The sequence below is a fragment of the Acomys russatus genome, chromosome 21 (genome assembly GCF_903995435.1).
Source record: "Acomys russatus chromosome 21, mAcoRus1.1, whole genome shotgun sequence".
Lineage (NCBI taxonomy): Eukaryota > Metazoa > Chordata > Mammalia > Rodentia > Muridae > Acomys > Acomys russatus.
In genome coordinates this window covers 20,596,585-20,614,380 of record NC_067157.1, presented here as the reverse complement: position 1 = coordinate 20,614,380, position 17,796 = coordinate 20,596,585, and the positions used below count along the sequence as shown (strand labels likewise).

Sequence of the window (17,796 nt, the reverse complement as noted above, 5' to 3'; positions counted from 1 at the left end):
TGTGAGTGTATACACTTGTGTGCACACGTGTGAGTGTGTGTGTATGTGTGTGTGTGCACATGGGCCCACATACCCAAGGTTGACGTTTGCTATCTTCACATTTTTGTTGGTTTTTTGTTTTGTTTTATGCTTTTGTTTGTTTGTTTTTTGAAACTAGGTCTCTCTCACTGTATCCCTGGTTGGCCTGGAACTCAGAGAAATCTGCCTTTACAGCAGGGCAGTAGTAGCACATGCCTTTAATCCCAGCACTTGGGAGGCAGAGGCAGGTGGATCTCTGTGAGTTCAAGGCCAGCCTGGTCTACAAAGAGAATCCAGGAGAGGCAAGGCCACACAGAGAGAAACCATGTCTTGAAAAACATCACCAACAACTACAACAAAAGAAATCTGCCTTTACTTACCTGTCCTGCTGAGTGCTGGAATTAGAAGAACACAATATCATATTCATCTAGAATTCTCTATGTACCTCACTCTATCCCCATTTTCCATCTGAGATTATGCATGTATCTTGGTAGGCTGGCTTTGGTATTTACTTTCCTCCTTCCTTTTGAGACAGGGTCTCACTATGTAAAACAGGCTAATCTTGAACTCACAAAGATCCACACCCTTCTGCCTCGTCAATACTGAGATTTAAAGACATGGATGCCTGGTTTTATTTGCTAATAAAACAAAATAATAGTATTGGTTTCTGCTTCCATGGCAATGAAGACCTCTCCTATACTGTCTTTACCAAATCTGATGATCAATTGAAAAGTAACTACCTAACAAGGGTGTAGCAGAAACTCCCAAATAGTTTCCACTGTGACCCATGCAGCACAAGGGCAGTGGCTCAGTGCATTACATGACTAGGGTAGAGGGTTTGCTTTTTCATGGGTGTGTGAGAGGGTGCCTCCCAGCACTGTTTATATTCTTTAAGAAAGCATGTGGACACTGAAATTTCTCTACACATCAGAGCCCTAGTAAGCATATGTTCATTTCCCAGAAGCCTCTGGGGATCAGGGGAATAAAACAAAAAAGACAAAAGCTGACAAGAGCAAAATCTAACTTTACATTTTCACTGTGTTTGAGTACCTTCAAATGAGCAATCTTTCCTATAGGCTCCCATATTTTTCTTGCCTTCTCCCTGCAGTGTTTTGTGCGGTTTGCTTTGCGTCTCCTCTTGAGTTCTGGAAGTTGCCAGCTACAAACTCTGACATGTCAGGTACTCAATTATATTTGCCTCAACCAAGAAAAGGTAAAAACAGAAGCAAGGAGCCAATAAAGACTACAGACATGTTCCTACTGTTGGTGCGCTGCTGCTGTTTATGGAGAAAACTCACTTTTAAGATTTTAATAAGCTCCCCAACTTCATTTTTTTTTTTCTCCCTTCAAGCACAAAGCTTTAGTTGTTTTGGCACGATGAAAGCTGAAGTCCGGAATTTTGAGACGAGGTAGCGTGTGGGTGGAGACCTAGCACCCCGGGCAGGTGGAGAAGTTGAGCAATTTTTACAAAATACGATAAAGGAACAGCCCTTGCCCTGGAAGCTTAACCCAAACACCCAGAGACTAAGGTGAAAAATCATTGAATAAAATAAGAGAATTGAGCAGGGCGCTGATGGTACACGCCTTTATTCCCAGCACTTGGGAGGCAGAGGCAGGTGGATCGCTGTGAGTTCGAGGCCAGCCTAGTCTACAAAGCAAGTCCAGGACAGCCAAGGCTACACAGAGAAGCCTGTCTCGGATAAAAAGTGTGTGTGTGTGTGTGTGTGTGTGTGAGAGAGAGAGAGAGAGAGAGAGAGAGAGAGAGAGAGAGAGAGAGAATTGGAGTGCACCTTTTAATATCTAAAGATATGAGTCAATTCTGCTGCCTTTTAAAAACAGTACTCAGCAGTTAACAACCCCTTTAGCTTTGCAGAGGGCTTGGGTTCTGTTCCCAGCACCCACATCTGTGGACGCTCAACTTCCTGTTCCTATGCACTCTGTGGGCACTTGTATTTATATGATCCCCATAAGCTCACACACATGTGCATAAATAAAACTAACAAATCTTTTTTTTTTTTTTTAAGTGTGTGGTTATGGGAATTGAACCCAGAGCCTTGTGTCTATAAGCAGAGCCTGTGGGGCTGTCATAATCACTCTGGAGTTACCCCACAGCCAAATTGTCCCAGTCGGCTTCCATTGTCATCTTCCTGCCATTCACTTTCTCAGTAGTTAGGGTCACAGGCTTGTGGCCGTTAGTCTGGTTACATATTGAATCCTGCATTAAAATGAAATGATGACAATAGAAAACATGATTGTCAATTGTCTAAAAAAGTTTAGAGAACTTTTCTGAACGTGGTGGCAGAGGCAGGTGGATCCTTGTGAGTTCAAGGCCAGCCCAGTTACAAAGTGAGTCCATGACAGGCAAGGCTACACAGAGAAGCCTTGTCTCGAAAAACCAAAAAACAAAACAAAAAAATTCACTGGTATCGTTTTCATATATATGCATATTAGAAAAATGAACAGAAGTGTTTCAATTTCTGGAAGGATTTATTTTGTATACTTTTGGGGACCAGAACATAATTATGCTGGGTGTAGTGGTGCATGCCTTTAATCCCAGCACTCAGGAGGCAGAGGCAGGTGGATTGCTGTGAGTTCAAGGCCAGCCTGGTCTACAAAGTGAGTCCAGGATACCCAAGGCTAAATAGAGAGACCAAAAAGAACTAAATCATTCAGTCATTGCCCACTGTTTAGTGGCTTCATCTACAAGTTAGCTTTCCTCTGATGTCCATTGAGGAGTGTGAAGAGATACTCACTAAGTTTGACTTTGTTTCATATACTTCTATATATTCAAGTTTTGTAAGCACATGTAAGCCTTATCTTCTGCTGAAAGTGCAACCAAAGAGTTTTGGTTTGATGGTGGCCTCATCCTTAAGTTGGATTTATATAACCCTCAGTTATATAAGTATTCTCTTCTTTTTGTTTGAGACAGGGTTTCTATGTAGCCTTGGCTGTCCTAGACTCACTTTGTAGACCAAGCTGGCCTCAAATTCAGAGATCCACCTGCCTCTGACTTTTCAAAATAGAGTCTCATATCATACATCCCAAGCTGGCTTCAATCCTACGTGGCTGAGCATACCCTTACACTTAAAAAAAAAAAAAAAATTAAAACAGGTATAAGACATTGAGTAACAGTATGTCACTTTAAAGTGTTTTATGACCCGCCCCCCCCCACCCCACAAAACCCCCTGAAACCTGGACCATCCAATCCTCCTTCCAGGTTATGTAGCACTGAATATCACATTCAGGACCTCATGCAGGGGAGGCCAACATTCTATAACAATGCTGCTTTCCAGCCTTCCCAAGGCTGCAAACCTTTAGTACAGTTCATGTTGGGTGATTCCAGCTATTCTCATTGCTACCTCAGAACTGTAATGCTGCTGAGTAGTGTTTTAGCTCCCTGGACTACTGGAAATACGTGTAATGGTCACGGCCTACAGAGAACTGCTGCTCTGCAGTTAAGAGCTCCATCCCTACAGGACTATTTCAGAATTTACTGGATGGACCATCTTGCCAGCCCTGTTTCAGGCTACTGACAGATTATAAAAGCGTAGGTAAGTGTTTAAACACACAAACCTCACTCTGTAACTCAAGCTTTGAACTATTTAGGCCAAATGAGGCTTGACCTTGATGTAATACCCCTGCCTCAAAAGACTCCCATATGTTGAGATTATTGGCTTCAGCTACTACTCTTGATAGTCCATTTTATGGCTAAATCATCCATTAGCCAGAAGCATTTTCCTCTTGCAGGGCTGAGTTTTCCTGGGAATCTTTAGGTTTGTTTGGTTTTTGGTCTGTGTAACTCTGGCTGGCCAGAAACTCACCATAGACTACACAGGGTCTCCAAAACCCAGAAATCCATTTGCCCCTATCTGTGAGTGCAAGACTGAAGAAGTTTTCAATAAAATTACCAATACCGGAGTTCCTACTCTTGATGTCAGGATACCCAAGCTTGTGGTGCTACACAGAGAAATCCTGACTTGAAAAAAACAAGGCAGAGGCAGGCGGATCACTGTGAGTTCGAGGCCAGCCTGGTCTACAAAGTGAGTCCAGGACAGGCAAGGCTACACAGAGAGACCCTGTCACGAGAAACCGAAAAAAAAAAAAAAAACAAAAAACAAGGCTGGGCGTCGTGGCACACACCTTTAATCCCAGCACTGAGGAGGCACAAGCAGGCATATCGCTGTTGATGAGTTCAAGGCCAGCAAAAAAAGTTCACTCCTGATGGGGACACAGGTCAGTGGTAAAGCACATGCTTAGCTCATGAGGTCCTAACTCCAGCTTAACGTAACCTCTTCATATACCACCGTACCTGTAACCACCAAGTCTGCCCTGTAATCCCATGTATCAAGGAAGCTGCCACAAGAGAATGTCCAGGTCTGCATAACTCTGCTAGGGTCTAGTCTACGCGTGTAGGGCCTGGCATGGGAGCGGAGCTGTATCCCAAATTGAACATATATATGTATACTTTATCATCTCAGTTAAGATGTTACCCCCAAAGTTTCAAAATCAGTGATGCACAGAACACACAGCTTATATCGAGTGTCTTTTTCTCAGCTGGGGAGTGGTGGTGGCCCATGCCTTTAATCCCAGCCCTCAGGGAGGCAAAGTCAGTTGGATCTCCTAGTTCAAGGCCAACCCTGGTCTACATACTGAGTTCCAGGACAGCCAGAGCTACACAGAGAGAAGCTGTCTGGAAAAACCAACCAACCAACAAACAAACAAAACACATGGATCTTAAGGCGGGAGAGAGGGTTCAGTGGTTAAGGACACAACGGCAGTTCTTCAAAGATCTGGGATCTGTGTTTGATTCCCAGCACCCACATGGCAGCTCCCAGCTGCCTGTAACTATAGTCCTAAGGGATTCAACACCTGTTTCTGGCCACTGCAGGCACGCTATACAAACATATGGTCAGACAAAATATTAAGCCATATTAAAAAAAAAAAAAAAAAAAGAACACTATAATGTGATCTATTTTTGGTAACTTTGAATACATAAATGCATTAAGTTTACCAAAAAAAAAAAACAACTCATACAAGACTCACAGGCTATCTTTATACTAAATTAAAACTTTATTGAATAAAGAACAGTCTCCCAAGCATGATTGGATGGGCTAGGTCTACATTACATGCAACAAAGCTGAAACATGACAGTAGTTTAACATGGAATGTCAAACAAATTAGCTTTTCATTGAACAAAACCATTTATGTAGCTCACGTGCAAGAAAAATAGGATACTCAACATATCACCAATCATCTGTGATGAGTTTTTTTAAAAAAGGCATTTGAAGAAACCGGTAGATGTCTTTAGAATATAGTTCAAATAAATTAGTTACATGTGCACTGCTACTGCTGAAACCTCCTTCTCCCCTCCTTGTATTTCAAATAAAAGCTTAGTGCAAACGTCAAAGTTGCTCGTCACTCTAAAGACTGTTAAACTCAGAATATAAGTTCTGAATTAATGTGTAGGACAAAAATCAGATTACCAGTTACTACAAAACTCCTTTAGGCACACTTGATAGTCCACTGTAAGCATTGTCTTTCTAAGTCTCACATTAATGACTAAAGCCTGTTTACAGTACTAAAATTCTATCATTCAAGCATCAATGATTATATTTCAAAGATAGGAAATCATTTCAGTAATGGCATTACTGCTACATTCTAAAAGGAGGGAAGAAAGTAATAATTAACAACCAGTATCCATAATAGGATACATGGGAAAAAATTTTTTAGGGAAAAAGTGTGCTTTACTTGCACAGCAGAAATTCTATAATGTAAACACCATATCGGCCCACACCACAAAAATCCACGAGGAAGGTTCAAATTTGAACACCATGTGCATCGATTCGAATCTCTGTTTGTTGAGTTTATACTGCCTCTGCTTGTACCAATAGTGACAAATAAGACACACTTACACACACATACACACCCACACAAAGAAGTGATTGTAAAATACCAAGCATGGCTTGCCTCCCTGATGCTAACTCAAAAAGAAATCACTAAATGACACTGCGACTGTTTTAAAAAAAAAAAATGTGGATAGAAACCATTTGGTGAGTGTGAAAAAAAAAAAACTAAGGATGATAACGTTGGGGGTGGGACAGATGTGAAAAAAGAAGCCATCGAGATGCAAATACACGGACAATCCTTTTTCTTCGAGCCTTGTCCGGCAACTTTGAATGGTACCAATAATGAAAATCATGTTTAGTAGCACAAGGTCCATCCACACCAGGAGGGTCAGACCTAGAAAGCTTATCTGCAAACTGCAACTTGATTTTTAAACACTGGAATGTTTTAGCAAGGATGTAAGACAATGTGTCTTTTCATAAGGGAAATGAATGCTGAAACAGCATAGATTCCTGGCCAAAGCAATCTCAGTTTTTCAGTAAAACAAAACAAAACAAAAAAAATTTATCACCCACTCACTCACATATGCAGAACCATTCTTAAGGTTCGGTTGGGGTGGGGGCGCAGAGAGAGAAAGCCCTTACCTATCTATGTTCACCCAATGCGACTCTTACTAGAATTTAAGTTCTTTCAATCTACTACATTAAATACCAGTATGTACCTCCCTTATCCCCACCTGTTCCACCCAGCTACCCCAAACACCCCCAAGGAACTAGGTATTGTAATGTCTGCTTTCTACGCCTCATCACTGAGGTTATTGAGTACCATATCTCCATGGGAACAAAATGAACACCCCAGGTGCACTTTCTGTAAGCACCCTTTTTTTTTCTCCTCCACAATTGAGTGGCATCTTGATGCTCAAGCCCCTGTTTAGATCTCCAGATCATCAGGCCGAGGCCTGCTGCTGGCCCGGCTGCTGGCTCTGCTGGAAGGTCGCTGGTCCACGATGGCTAATGGCTGGAGTTCATGGCCAGCAGCGATTTTTTTGGCATTTGGGTTGTCATCGGGGAAATCAAAAGGCTGGGCGTGGGAGTTGGAGATGGTGCTTCCGGCCTGCCCCATTCGATTTTGCTCCGCGCTGTAATTAGCCCAGTTTTGCTCACTCGCTTGCTTGTTGTAATTGCGGCATGAAGAATTGTTTCTGTCGCCCGTGACCAGCTTGTACCCAGGAGGAGACATAGGTGAGAGTGGAGCCGTGGGTGAGGAGCAGCCATTGAAGTAAGCGTATTTGGGAGAGCCACAGTCTTTTGATGGGCTCAGAGGGCCGGAGGTGGCGTGGTAAGGGTCGCTTCTTCCCTTCACGCGATCCTTCACGCCCTTGAAGAAGACATAGAAGAGCTCGATGATGTTCAAAGCGAGAGACACCAACGACACCACCAACATGAAGATGATGAAGATCGTTTTCTCCGTGGGACGGGAGAGGAAGCAGTCCACCTGATGGGGGCAGGGGTCTCGCTTGCATGTGTAGACGGCACTCAGGCTGAACCCATAGATGTACCACTGGATCAGCAGGAAGGCCACCTCGAAGACGGACTTGAAGAGGATGCTGATGATGTAGGTTCTCAACAGGCCGCCCCTCATCTTCACCTTGCCGTGCTCTTCAATGCCGTACTTGAACTTCTTGATCTCAATCTGCTTCAGATGCATGTCCACGTTGGCACCATCTGTCTGGGCCACTTTGAGCTCCTCCTCCCTTTTGTTCAGTTTCTCTTCCTTTCTCATGACGTAGAACACGTGCGCCAAATACAGGAGCGTGGGCACAGACACGAATATGATCTGAAGGACCCAGAAGCGCACATGAGAGATGGGGAAGGACTTGTCATAGCAGACGTTCTCGCAACCAGGTTGTTGAGTGTTACAGCGAAAGGCCGACTGCTCGTCACCCCACGCTGACTCGACTGCGGTCCCTAGGAGCAGGATTCTGAAGATGAAGAGAACCGACAGCCACACCTTCCCTCCAGCCGTGGAGTAGGCTTGTACTTTGTCCAGCAGCTTCCCCAAGGCGCTCCAGTCACCCATGTCTGGGCACCTCCTAAGGAGAGAGAGAGAGAGAGAGAAAGAGAGAAAGAGAGAGAGAGAGAGAGAGAGAGAGAGAGAGAGAGAGAGAGAGAGAGAGGAGAGAGAGAGAGAGAGGAGAGAGAGAGAGAGGAGGAGAGAGAAGAGAGAGAGAGAGAGAGAGAGAAGGACAGTGATTATACGCTGCAAATTGACGGTTTCATACATAAATAGTTTTCTTTCTTCAGATGAGTCTGGAGGCAGATTCAACCTGAACCAAAACAGAATCCAAGTGCAAATCTGGCTGCATTTTCCAAAGATAAAGTTAAGCCAGAGAATAGCCCCTTGTCCGGTGGGGGTGGGGGGGCGCAGGACTTTTAATTCCAGCATTTTGGAAGCAGGGACAGGCAGATCTCTGTGAGTATGAGGCCAGCCTGGTCTACAGAACGTTCTAGCACAGCCAAGGCTACACAGAGAAACACTGTACCAAAAAACCAAAAAAGCAATAGCACCTAGCTAGTACAGGAAGAAGGGCAACCCTAACTTTCTCAGGATGTATTTACCAGTCCCTTGCCCCTGCCTTGTCCTGTGGCCTGAGAGGCTTTCCCTGCCCTGCCAAGTGTCTTTGCTTATTTTATTTGCCTGATAAATGAGGACAGTTCTTATCTAGGAGACCAGGGTCTATATGCACATTTCAGCAAAGTGTATTATTAAAATATAGGCCCCTAAGTAAGGACTGAGCAAAGGACCTTGCTTCTGAAGATTCTAGGACATGCCAGTTATTCCTATTTTTACTGAGATGTTTCTTCACGATATATCAAGCATGTAATTTGTGCAGTTCTGAATTAAGGACATCTTCCCATTTCTCTTCCTTTCTTTGATGGGCCTCCTATATTAGCCCAGGTTGTTTTTCTAAAGTTGCCATCCTCCTGCCTCTACCTCCTGGGATTCTAGGTATGTGCTGCCTCCCATGCTTGGCCTGTTTCTTAGCACAAGGCTAGAAAACTGATATGAGATTGAGGTTGCCCTGACAATAATATACACACTTCAACTGAGTTCAATTTGTCAGCCCAGTGGTATGGCCCACACCTTTAATTCCAGCAGAAAGGCAAGCTGATCTCTACATTTAGGGCCAGACTGGTCTACTAAAGAGTTAAGCTCCCAGAACAGCCAGAGCTACACAGAAAAACCCCAGTCTTGGGGAAAACAAAACAAGACAAACAAAAAAGGGCATTTTCTCAGGCCCACCCCTTTCTTCTTTTGAGGTAGTTTTCATTTTTAGCAGTTCTCTTACTGCCTCCATCCAGTGCATTCAGTTGACCCTAGCCAGGGGTGGTAGGTAGCTCATGCCTATAATTTTCTGCACCCAGCATGTAGACACAAGAGAATCACTATAAATGAGGCCAGCCTGGTCTACACAGCAAGTTCCAAGACATCAAGGGCTAAAATGTTAAGCCTATAACCAGGGACAGAGCAACAAGAAGCCGGTGAAGAGGCTGTTTTCTCACTAGAGCCTTTTAGAAGACACAGTCAAAGATTCAACAATTAGCTGCCTATATAGCTCCTGAGGGAGGGGAGGGGCTAATGAACCTCTCCCAGTTCCATGGATATCTTTGATGATGGCCAGACTCTTGCCAAAACTAGTAGAGTAAGGTGTGGTCCATGCAATTTTTATTTTTATTGTTGGTTTTTTTTCCCCCCTGAGAGTTTCTCTGTGAAGCCTTGGCTGTTCTAGACTTGCTTTGTAGACCAAGCTGGCTTCGAACTCACAGTGATCTGCCTGCCTCTGCCTCCTGAGTGCTGGGATTATAGGCATGCACCACTACGCCTGGCCTATAATATTTTCTAAACAGTCATAGATGAAAGAATCTTTCCTTCCACTTTCTGGAAGGCCATTTCAGACTGTGAAATGGCAATTCAGAAAGTGACATTGGTATATGAACTTTAAACACAGAGAAGTAAAGGCTGGAAGAGTCCAGAGTTAAATAGTCAGGGAGGTTTGAAGTGAAGGGAATAATTTAATCTTGATAGACAGGATAATGGTTCGAGAACATAAAAGAAAAAGCCTCTAATTTAGCAGAAAATGCTAGAGGAGGACTGAAGGGCAGTCCACAAGGGTCAAGCAAACAAGGAAAACTTTTGGAGCCATATCCAGACAGTTCTTATGTGATGATGTGTAAATTGGCCCCACTTCTGTTTGTAAAGAGCTGTAATATTCTGCCAGGGTCATCTGCTTTTGCTCAGATATCCAATTGTTGGGGGATAGGGTAGCGGAAACAAAGTGCACACATCTCATCACTGATCATACGGCAATAGATCAAGCAGCACCCTCAGAGGCAGGCTGGGCCCCACAGAGACATCTAACCAGTCAGTGTTTCTTTGCTCTTCATACCGAAATACAATTGAGGGCTGCTGGTGGAAGTTTTTAATATTCTAGAGTATAGAGTAAGAAACTTGAATTTGTATATTTCTGAGGTTCCACCAAAAAAAAAAAAAAAATCCCAGTGTCAGGGGATGTGAACTGGGTCACCAGTCGGTTCCCTGGGTTCTTTTATTTATCGCACCAGCCACTTAATTGCAAAGCTGTCTTTTCTCTAAGCACCCATGCAGCAGCAGTCATTTGCATTAATGAGTTAGTCTTTCATCAGAATAAGATATAAATTACCCAATTTGGGCACTCCAGCTCTTGTAACATGTAGACACCGGTCATTACCACTATCATAGACACCATCAAATAACGCTTAATGCCAGGGTTCATCTTGTGACTCCAAACTTAGTTACCTGTCTGTCTGCTTGTAGTCGCTCACTGTCACCAACCCACAGTTGTGTTTCACTTTTCTAGATCTTCACAATGATGACGATGATGATAATTATAAATGGTTCTTTAGCATAGCGTCTTGCTATATGCTGCTGTCTTCTTCTAGCTTACTTGCCATGTAGCCCAGGCTAGCTTTAAGTTTGTGGCAAACTTCCCACTAACCACATCTAGGTATAAGTTGCAACATTAATGCTCTTTTATAACAAAGGGGCTCAATCTTATGTTCACAGGGTCTCCGGCATCGCCCCCTTTTTTTTCTATTTTTCTTTTAAAGTTATAAACTATATGTACCAGAACATGTGTATGCCTTGCTTGGTAGACATGAAAACAGGTTTCATGGTGCCTCGGTGCTTGCTCACTTTCATTCTAGATGCTCACGTTGAAACTTTCCAATTATGCCATGATCTAAGTTAATGATTTGTGCAAAGTTGTCAGATATAGCTTCTTTTTTTCATCACCCTCACCACCACACACATACTTAAGTGTCTTATGAAACCCAGGCTGTCCTCAAAACCTATAGGAATACATAGAAGTATGGTCTGGTCCTCCTACTAGCTCTGCCAAGATTAAAGGCTCAAGCAAGTACCCAAATTAGCTGGATCTCCAACCCCAAGAAGCAGATTTTTGACAGTGACTGGGTCGGTCACTATTCTAGTACTTTCTGCAGACCATGTTAGATCACTTGCTCTTCCACAGTCATAGGCCAGATGCTCAAAGTCCCAGACACTCAGTGTGATCCTCTTGAGGACCCACTTGGGTCTTTTTTTACAGCTACTTTCTACACCAGCCACACAACAGAATTTGCTGGTATACATACATGCCTGGCCTTCTCAAGAGTGCATTGAATCTGAGTGCCTGGGAAGTCTAGGCCTGGGAAACCAGCTTTTGTCTTTTCTTTATTACTTTTTAAAACAAATGTCCTGGTTGGTTCTAAAGTAAAGCCATGTAGGCAAACAGCCGGTCAGTGGCTCCTCTGAAGTTTGGGTGTTTTCCTGCCCAAAATACTTGAGTGGTGGAACATCTGGGAAGGAGAAAGAGCCAGAGAGTCTAAATATTTAGTCCAAGGTACAGAGTAATTGGGGACAGCAGCTCTCTGGCACCTGTGAACTGAGGTCACCCTTGGCTCCTCTGGTTCTGTCACTCACTCCTTCTCACTGCCCGAGATCTCACCAATGGAAACTGTTTAACCTAAAAGAGTCGTCTTTAGAATAGTTTACAATTTGGGGCTGGAGAGAAGGCTCAATGGTTAAGAGCACTGATTGCTCTTCTCACTGTGAGCCAGCCAGTGGTGGTGCACACCTTTAATCCCAGCACTTGGGAGGAGAGGCAGTTGGGTATCTATGAGTACAAGGTCAGCCTGTTCTACAAATCGAGTTCCAGGACAGTCGGGACTGTTATAGAGAAACCCTGTCCAAATTTAAAGAAAAAAAAAAAAAAAAAACCTTCCTATGTAGACCAGATGGGCCTCAGACCGAGATCTGCTTGCCTCTGCCTCTGGAATGCTGAGGTTAAAGGTGTGCAGCACCTCGCCTAGCTAGCAGTCATCTTGGAAGGAGACAAAGTGATTTTAGATGAAGGTTCTTTATTTTATCTATTTGTTTATTTTGGTTTTCTGAAACAGGGTTTCTCTGTGTAGCCTTGGCTGTCCTGGTTTTGTAGAACAGGCTGGCCTCAAACTCAGAGATATGCCTGTCTCTGCTTCTCAAGGGATAAATTAAAGGTGTGTGCCGCCATGCCTAGCTTTCTGCTGTGTATTTTTTGAGCGCCATGCCCCCCCCAAAAAAGGGTATGCCTCTAAAAATACAGACCCTTCCTACCATTTTTCTTTAACTGTTGTTATAAGGAAACCTGCCCTTTATACTTTTAAATGCTCTATTTTGACCTTACCTCTTCACTTCCAGCCATTTCCTTTTGGGGGGAGGGCGGCGCATGGGGGAGTCAATTTTAAAATGACGTATAATTAACGCACTTGAATTTAATGTGCAGATAAGCTTTATCTTCAAGATGAGACTGCTTGCTCCCAGCATCGTAGCGTTTAGCCTGACTCACCTCTCTCCAGTTTTCCTGTTGCTCTACTTGGCAAAATATTTGCATCTCTGCCCTGCCCCGCACTTTCCTTCATTTCAGGTGTCACCTTATTAACCAACTTGCCTGAGCAGTAACTATGAAATAGTTCTTCCCCACGTCCCGGAACTTCCTGTTTCCCCTGTCTTAATGTTTTTTAAAACAGCTTTCCTCTATGCCCCGTACATAACACACATTTGCTTACTGTCAGGATCCCCCTCTAGAATGTGACCCCTAGGAGGGAGCTGGTTTTTCCACAGCTACACCTCTGACACCTCAGAATATGGCATGCTGCATAAATCCTTGCAAGCGGGAGTTCAGGGGACGCTCAGCTGGCCTGGCAGCTGTAATCTGAGGACATAGAAGCATCCTGACAATCTTAAGGTCAGAGTCAGGTCTTTAAAAAAAAAAAAACTCTTCTTAAAGCCAGAGGGGCTGGAGAAAGGACCCAGCAGTTAGGAGCACTTGTTGCTCTAGCAGAGGACGTGGGTTTGGCTCTCAACACGCCTATGATAGCTTCAGTTCCAGAGGATCTACTGCCCTCTTTGAACCTGTAGGCACCAGGCCCATTCATGGTGTACATTCATGTAAAACACTCAGACGCACAAGGCACCACTGCTTCGCATGTTCTCTCCCTGCCTTAAAGAAGTGTCTAAAAACCTCACGTGACAATATGCTGAAGGACTGCTGTTTGTTGAAACAACAGGCTTCAAATCATTTGTGAGTTGTTAGCCTCAGTGTTGGTTAACACCCTCAAGGAGATGCCCCCCCTATTTCCCCTAACCCTCCCCAGCTCTAAGCGTTCTGATAGATCGTAACATGGTTTCACAGTAGCCAAGGACACAGCCACAGAAGCAGCCTGCTTGAAAGTTTTATTTCAGGAATGACAAACGAGGGAGATGGCTCCAAACAGGAGACGGACAAGAGCTGACGTTAACTAGTCAGTGTTGTATAATAATCCCTACACGGTCTGACTCCACGAAAGCATCAAGGTGACCTGAATCCAGCACCACGGAAAACATCTCCAAATCTGGTAAAACTCAACCATTACAGCCTTGTACCGGGAGAGTGTGCTCAGCTCTTTTGCCAATGAAACCTATTCTATATAAACATGGTTGTTACAAATTCTGACATACAGGTTTCAGATTACCTCGATTCTTTTGTAAAGAATTCCTTAATATTCTCAGCCTCTCAGGTTGAGTGGGAAACATCGGTTTCTTTGTTCTGCTCTGATACATCCTCATCTGAACACACTCCAAACAGACCAGACTCCACAGAACGAAATAATCGGTGTTTAAGGCACCCCACCCAAAGGAAGATGGTGAACCAACAATCTCTCTCACCTGCCACTCAACTCCCCGGCAAACAAGGATTGCTCAGTCAATTTTAGGGGTGGGGATGGGGGGGGGGTAGATGCTACAGACTAAAAGTCATATTCAACTGTCATCCAAATAACTTCAAAACCTACCACTTGTTGTTTCATCTGTCTCCACTCACACCCTCTACTAAACAATGCAGTTACTTTGGGATCTGTTAAGACAGGTTTAGGATACTTAGGTACATTAAGTACAGGCTGTTTGCCTCAATAAGCACTGAGTGAGGTCACCCATGTATTCCATGACAAAGTGTATCAAAAGAACTGTAAATTTATCCCATCTGCCTTTTAATTTTGGCACCTTTCTTCTATAGAAAATCAGTAACTAAAACTGTCCAGAACAACATAGTTCGAGGTCAGCCTGGTCTACAAAGCTCCAGGACAAGCAAGATCACACACAGAGAAAAACAAAACCAAGCAAACAAAAAGTCATGGAGAGTGGAGAATTTAGCCGGTTACCAATAGTTCAAAACACAAATTCACACCTAGAAGCAGCTGGGATTTTTTTGTTTGTTTGTTTAAGCTTGGAAGTATCTACCCTGAATGCAGACTCTAATGATACACACAAGATGATTTTTTTTTTCCTCTCCTGTGCTGAGCTGGATAAGCCTCAAAACATCAAAAGTCAGACAGAATCTTGAAAGGAAGTTATAACAGGAAAGGTGGAGCCACAGGTATTAATCAGTGGGTGACTTTCCTATCATTCCCTTCCCTAGGGGTATACAAAGTTTCTACAGTTCACATGAGTTGTGCTGCCAAGAAAGCACAACACAGTACCCACCATCCCTACTCTGCAGGAATTGGAAACTAGTTCTAACCAACCAAACGCTGCTCCCTATCCGGAAGGAAAGGCACCCTTCCCTTGCTTGCTGCTAGCTTTAGAACCAAATTTCCCGTGGAAGGTCAGAAATTCAAAAATCCCAATTGCAAAGGATGCGATGACCGGGCGATGCTGAAGAACTTTAAAAAAAAAGGGGGGGGGGCGTTAGAAAAAAATATGGTATATGTTTAGACAGTGGAAGATCAAAGCACACCAAAGAGCCCCAGGCAAAGGACAGGTGGCCACTGGACGTGCCATTCAACCTCTCACCTGGGCAGAATGTTCAGTCTGTACCTGGGCTCATTTTCACTAAACTTGGCCTACCAAGCCGAATTAACTAATGTGCTCCCTGAGGTACTTAATGTCCTCATTAGTATAGTTTATTCTTCAGGCTTTTATTTTCAGCAAGCCTCACCCAAAATTAACACCAGGCTTCCATGTGGGACACTATTGGTCCTTCAAGGTTGCCCAGTGGTCTTTTGGAATGCCAACTCATCACCTTCCAGGCACTACGCTTTTGGTTGGGGAACAAAGGAAATTTTAACCCACCTCTAAATACAGTCCGGTAGGTTTTAGATCTGAATTCCTGTCTTCCCACCTGAATCCCAGCACTGGGAAGGAAAGGGAAGCTCGCCTCCGGACGCCGGCCGGGAAGCGCAGGTCCAAAGCACCGCCTGAGCTGCCCAGCGAACGTTGGGTGGACCCGAGGGCACGAACCGGGAGAACTCTGCTAGGAAGTAAAGGTTTGAATTTCCCAATCCTGAACGGATTTGCCTCAGCTCACGTCAGTAGCTGTCTCACGGGTTTCTCGAAGGGTCTCCTTTGCCCCTCCTTCCGCCCCGCCTCATTCTTAGGGAATTTCAAGTTTCCAGGAGTGTTACAAGTGCATTTGCCAGCACAAGGACTCCCTAGGTGTTCAGAGGCCCTTCCCAGGGGGCTCCACTCAGCCACCCGACGGTTTTAGGGAGAGAAAGAACGAGAAAGGGAGGTGCGCAGGAGGCAAGGGACAATATGAGTGAAGTCAATCACTTGTTCTTTGACCCTCACTCCGCGAGCCTAGCCTCCCCCTCCCCCTCCAGGACCGCGAAGCCACGAGGCTGCGGGGAGCGGGAGCGGAGCCCGGGATGCTAAGATGGCAGGAGGGGCCCGCGCAAGCCTCTTCCCTAAAGCTTTCACTTCGTTTAGACTCATCCTCATCTGGAACAAAACAAAACAAAACCCTTATACACAGACCCATCCTGCCTGAGTTATTTCGGTCTTGATTTAGGCGGGACAGAATGAACACCGTTCAAAGTGCTTTACAGAAAAAAACAGCTTTCAGACGGACCCCTTTTAAACTGCGGTTAACATCTTTGCCTACTGCTTAGCACTCTGGTAGCGTCAATTCAAAACTGTCCCATCAGCTCCGAAGCAGCTACAGGTCCCCGCAGGCAGACGAAGGAGCGGGAGCGAGGGTGGGGGTGGGGGGAGCAACTCCTTCTAAAGCACCACACCAAAAATCCGTGGTTCCTATTCCTTCTAGGAGCTTGTGTTTTAGCAGTTGATGTTGGAAAAAAGCATCTTGCTACGCACTCTTTCTAAACGCCTTTTTCCTCCTCTAACGCTCCGTAAGTCACCACCACCACCCATTCAAGATTTCTCATGCCTGGAGTTGCCAGCGTGGAGTGAAAAGCTGGCTGTGTGTGCGTGCTGAGTGGGTTCGTCCCGAAGCGCCGCGCTGGCTTCCACAAAGTAACTACTGTTGGCCTAAAAGCCCATACAGCAGCACCCTGGATCTACGTATCTTCAGGCTCAATCCTGAATAGTCTAAGAAGGAACCACGTGGAACTCAAGTTGCCTCAGCTTCTCAACAAAGCACTGGTACAAAAGGAGGCTGCTTTTTCAAGGCTACACCACGGCCGTCCGGATTTCCATAAGAAAAAAAAAAAAAAAAAAAGCACACAGTGTACAACACTGTAGGAAGCACGCTAAGCAAACTTGACTGAGGTGTCCGACCCAAGCCCCCGCCACCCCCACCCCACCCCCGCAACACCTTCTGCAACACCTTCTCCCTTAGTGACTGCAGAAGGGTAAAATTAGGCTTCGCAACAAAGAGCCAAGTCTAGTAAGTTGGTTCTTTACTCTAGCTGGAAAAAGTTGAAGCCTTTTACCTGTTGCATTGTCAGCAGAGCTTTTTAGACAACCAAAGATAGGAAACAGCACATGGAAACTACAAAGGCACTTTGAAGATCACCAATCTACCTACAGTATCGTAAGTCGAAGACACAACGCATTTATAAGCCACAAGAGCAGAATTTCCCTTACAGAAAAAGACGCTAATAGGTAAAGTGGGTTTTTCAAAACTTACTCTTTCACTTATTGAAAGTGAAGCCGGCGCGCCAAAGCGGTGAAGCTTCTTGGAGGCTGAAGTCAGAGGAAAAGAGTTCAGGCTCTCAGACCTGTCTATTTAAAGTTTAAAAGTATGCTGCTGTTTGGTCCTTTCCTCACGCCTTCCCCCAATGAAAGAAAAGTGCTGATACCTCGTAAAAAGCGTTTTTCTAACTTGGAGCACAGAGCTTTTAAAAGTTTCAAGCCACTGACTCAACTGGAAGGAGGGGCTAGGAGAAAGGGGAGGGAGGAAGAAAAGGCAGGGAGGAGGTGGGGAGGAGGTTGGTGTGCGTGGGGCTGAGCAGGCAGAAGAAGCAACCAGGTCAAGATAAAGTTGTAGTTTCAATGTGCTGATGAGGAGAAAAAGAAAAAGAAACAGCCCTAGGTATACGGCCGCCACTACTCGGCTGTGACTCCTAAAGTGTTGGGATTATG

General features: G+C 44.6%; 1 protein-coding gene across 1 annotated transcript; it reads right to left on the bottom strand.

Annotated features, from left to right (window-relative positions):
• Positions 1–6,314: 6,314 nt before the first annotated feature.
• Positions 6,315–17,552, bottom strand: Gja1 (gap junction protein alpha 1). The gene is made up of 2 exons (XM_051164151.1): positions 17,342–17,552; positions 6,315–7,954 (listed from the first exon to the last, which is right to left on the bottom strand). The coding sequence occupies exon 2, from the start codon at positions 7,939–7,941 to the stop codon at positions 6,793–6,795; it is 1,149 nt and encodes a 382-aa protein (XP_051020108.1). The 5' UTR covers positions 7,942–7,954; positions 17,342–17,552; the 3' UTR covers positions 6,315–6,792.
• Between the last annotated feature and the right edge of the window lie 244 nt (positions 17,553–17,796).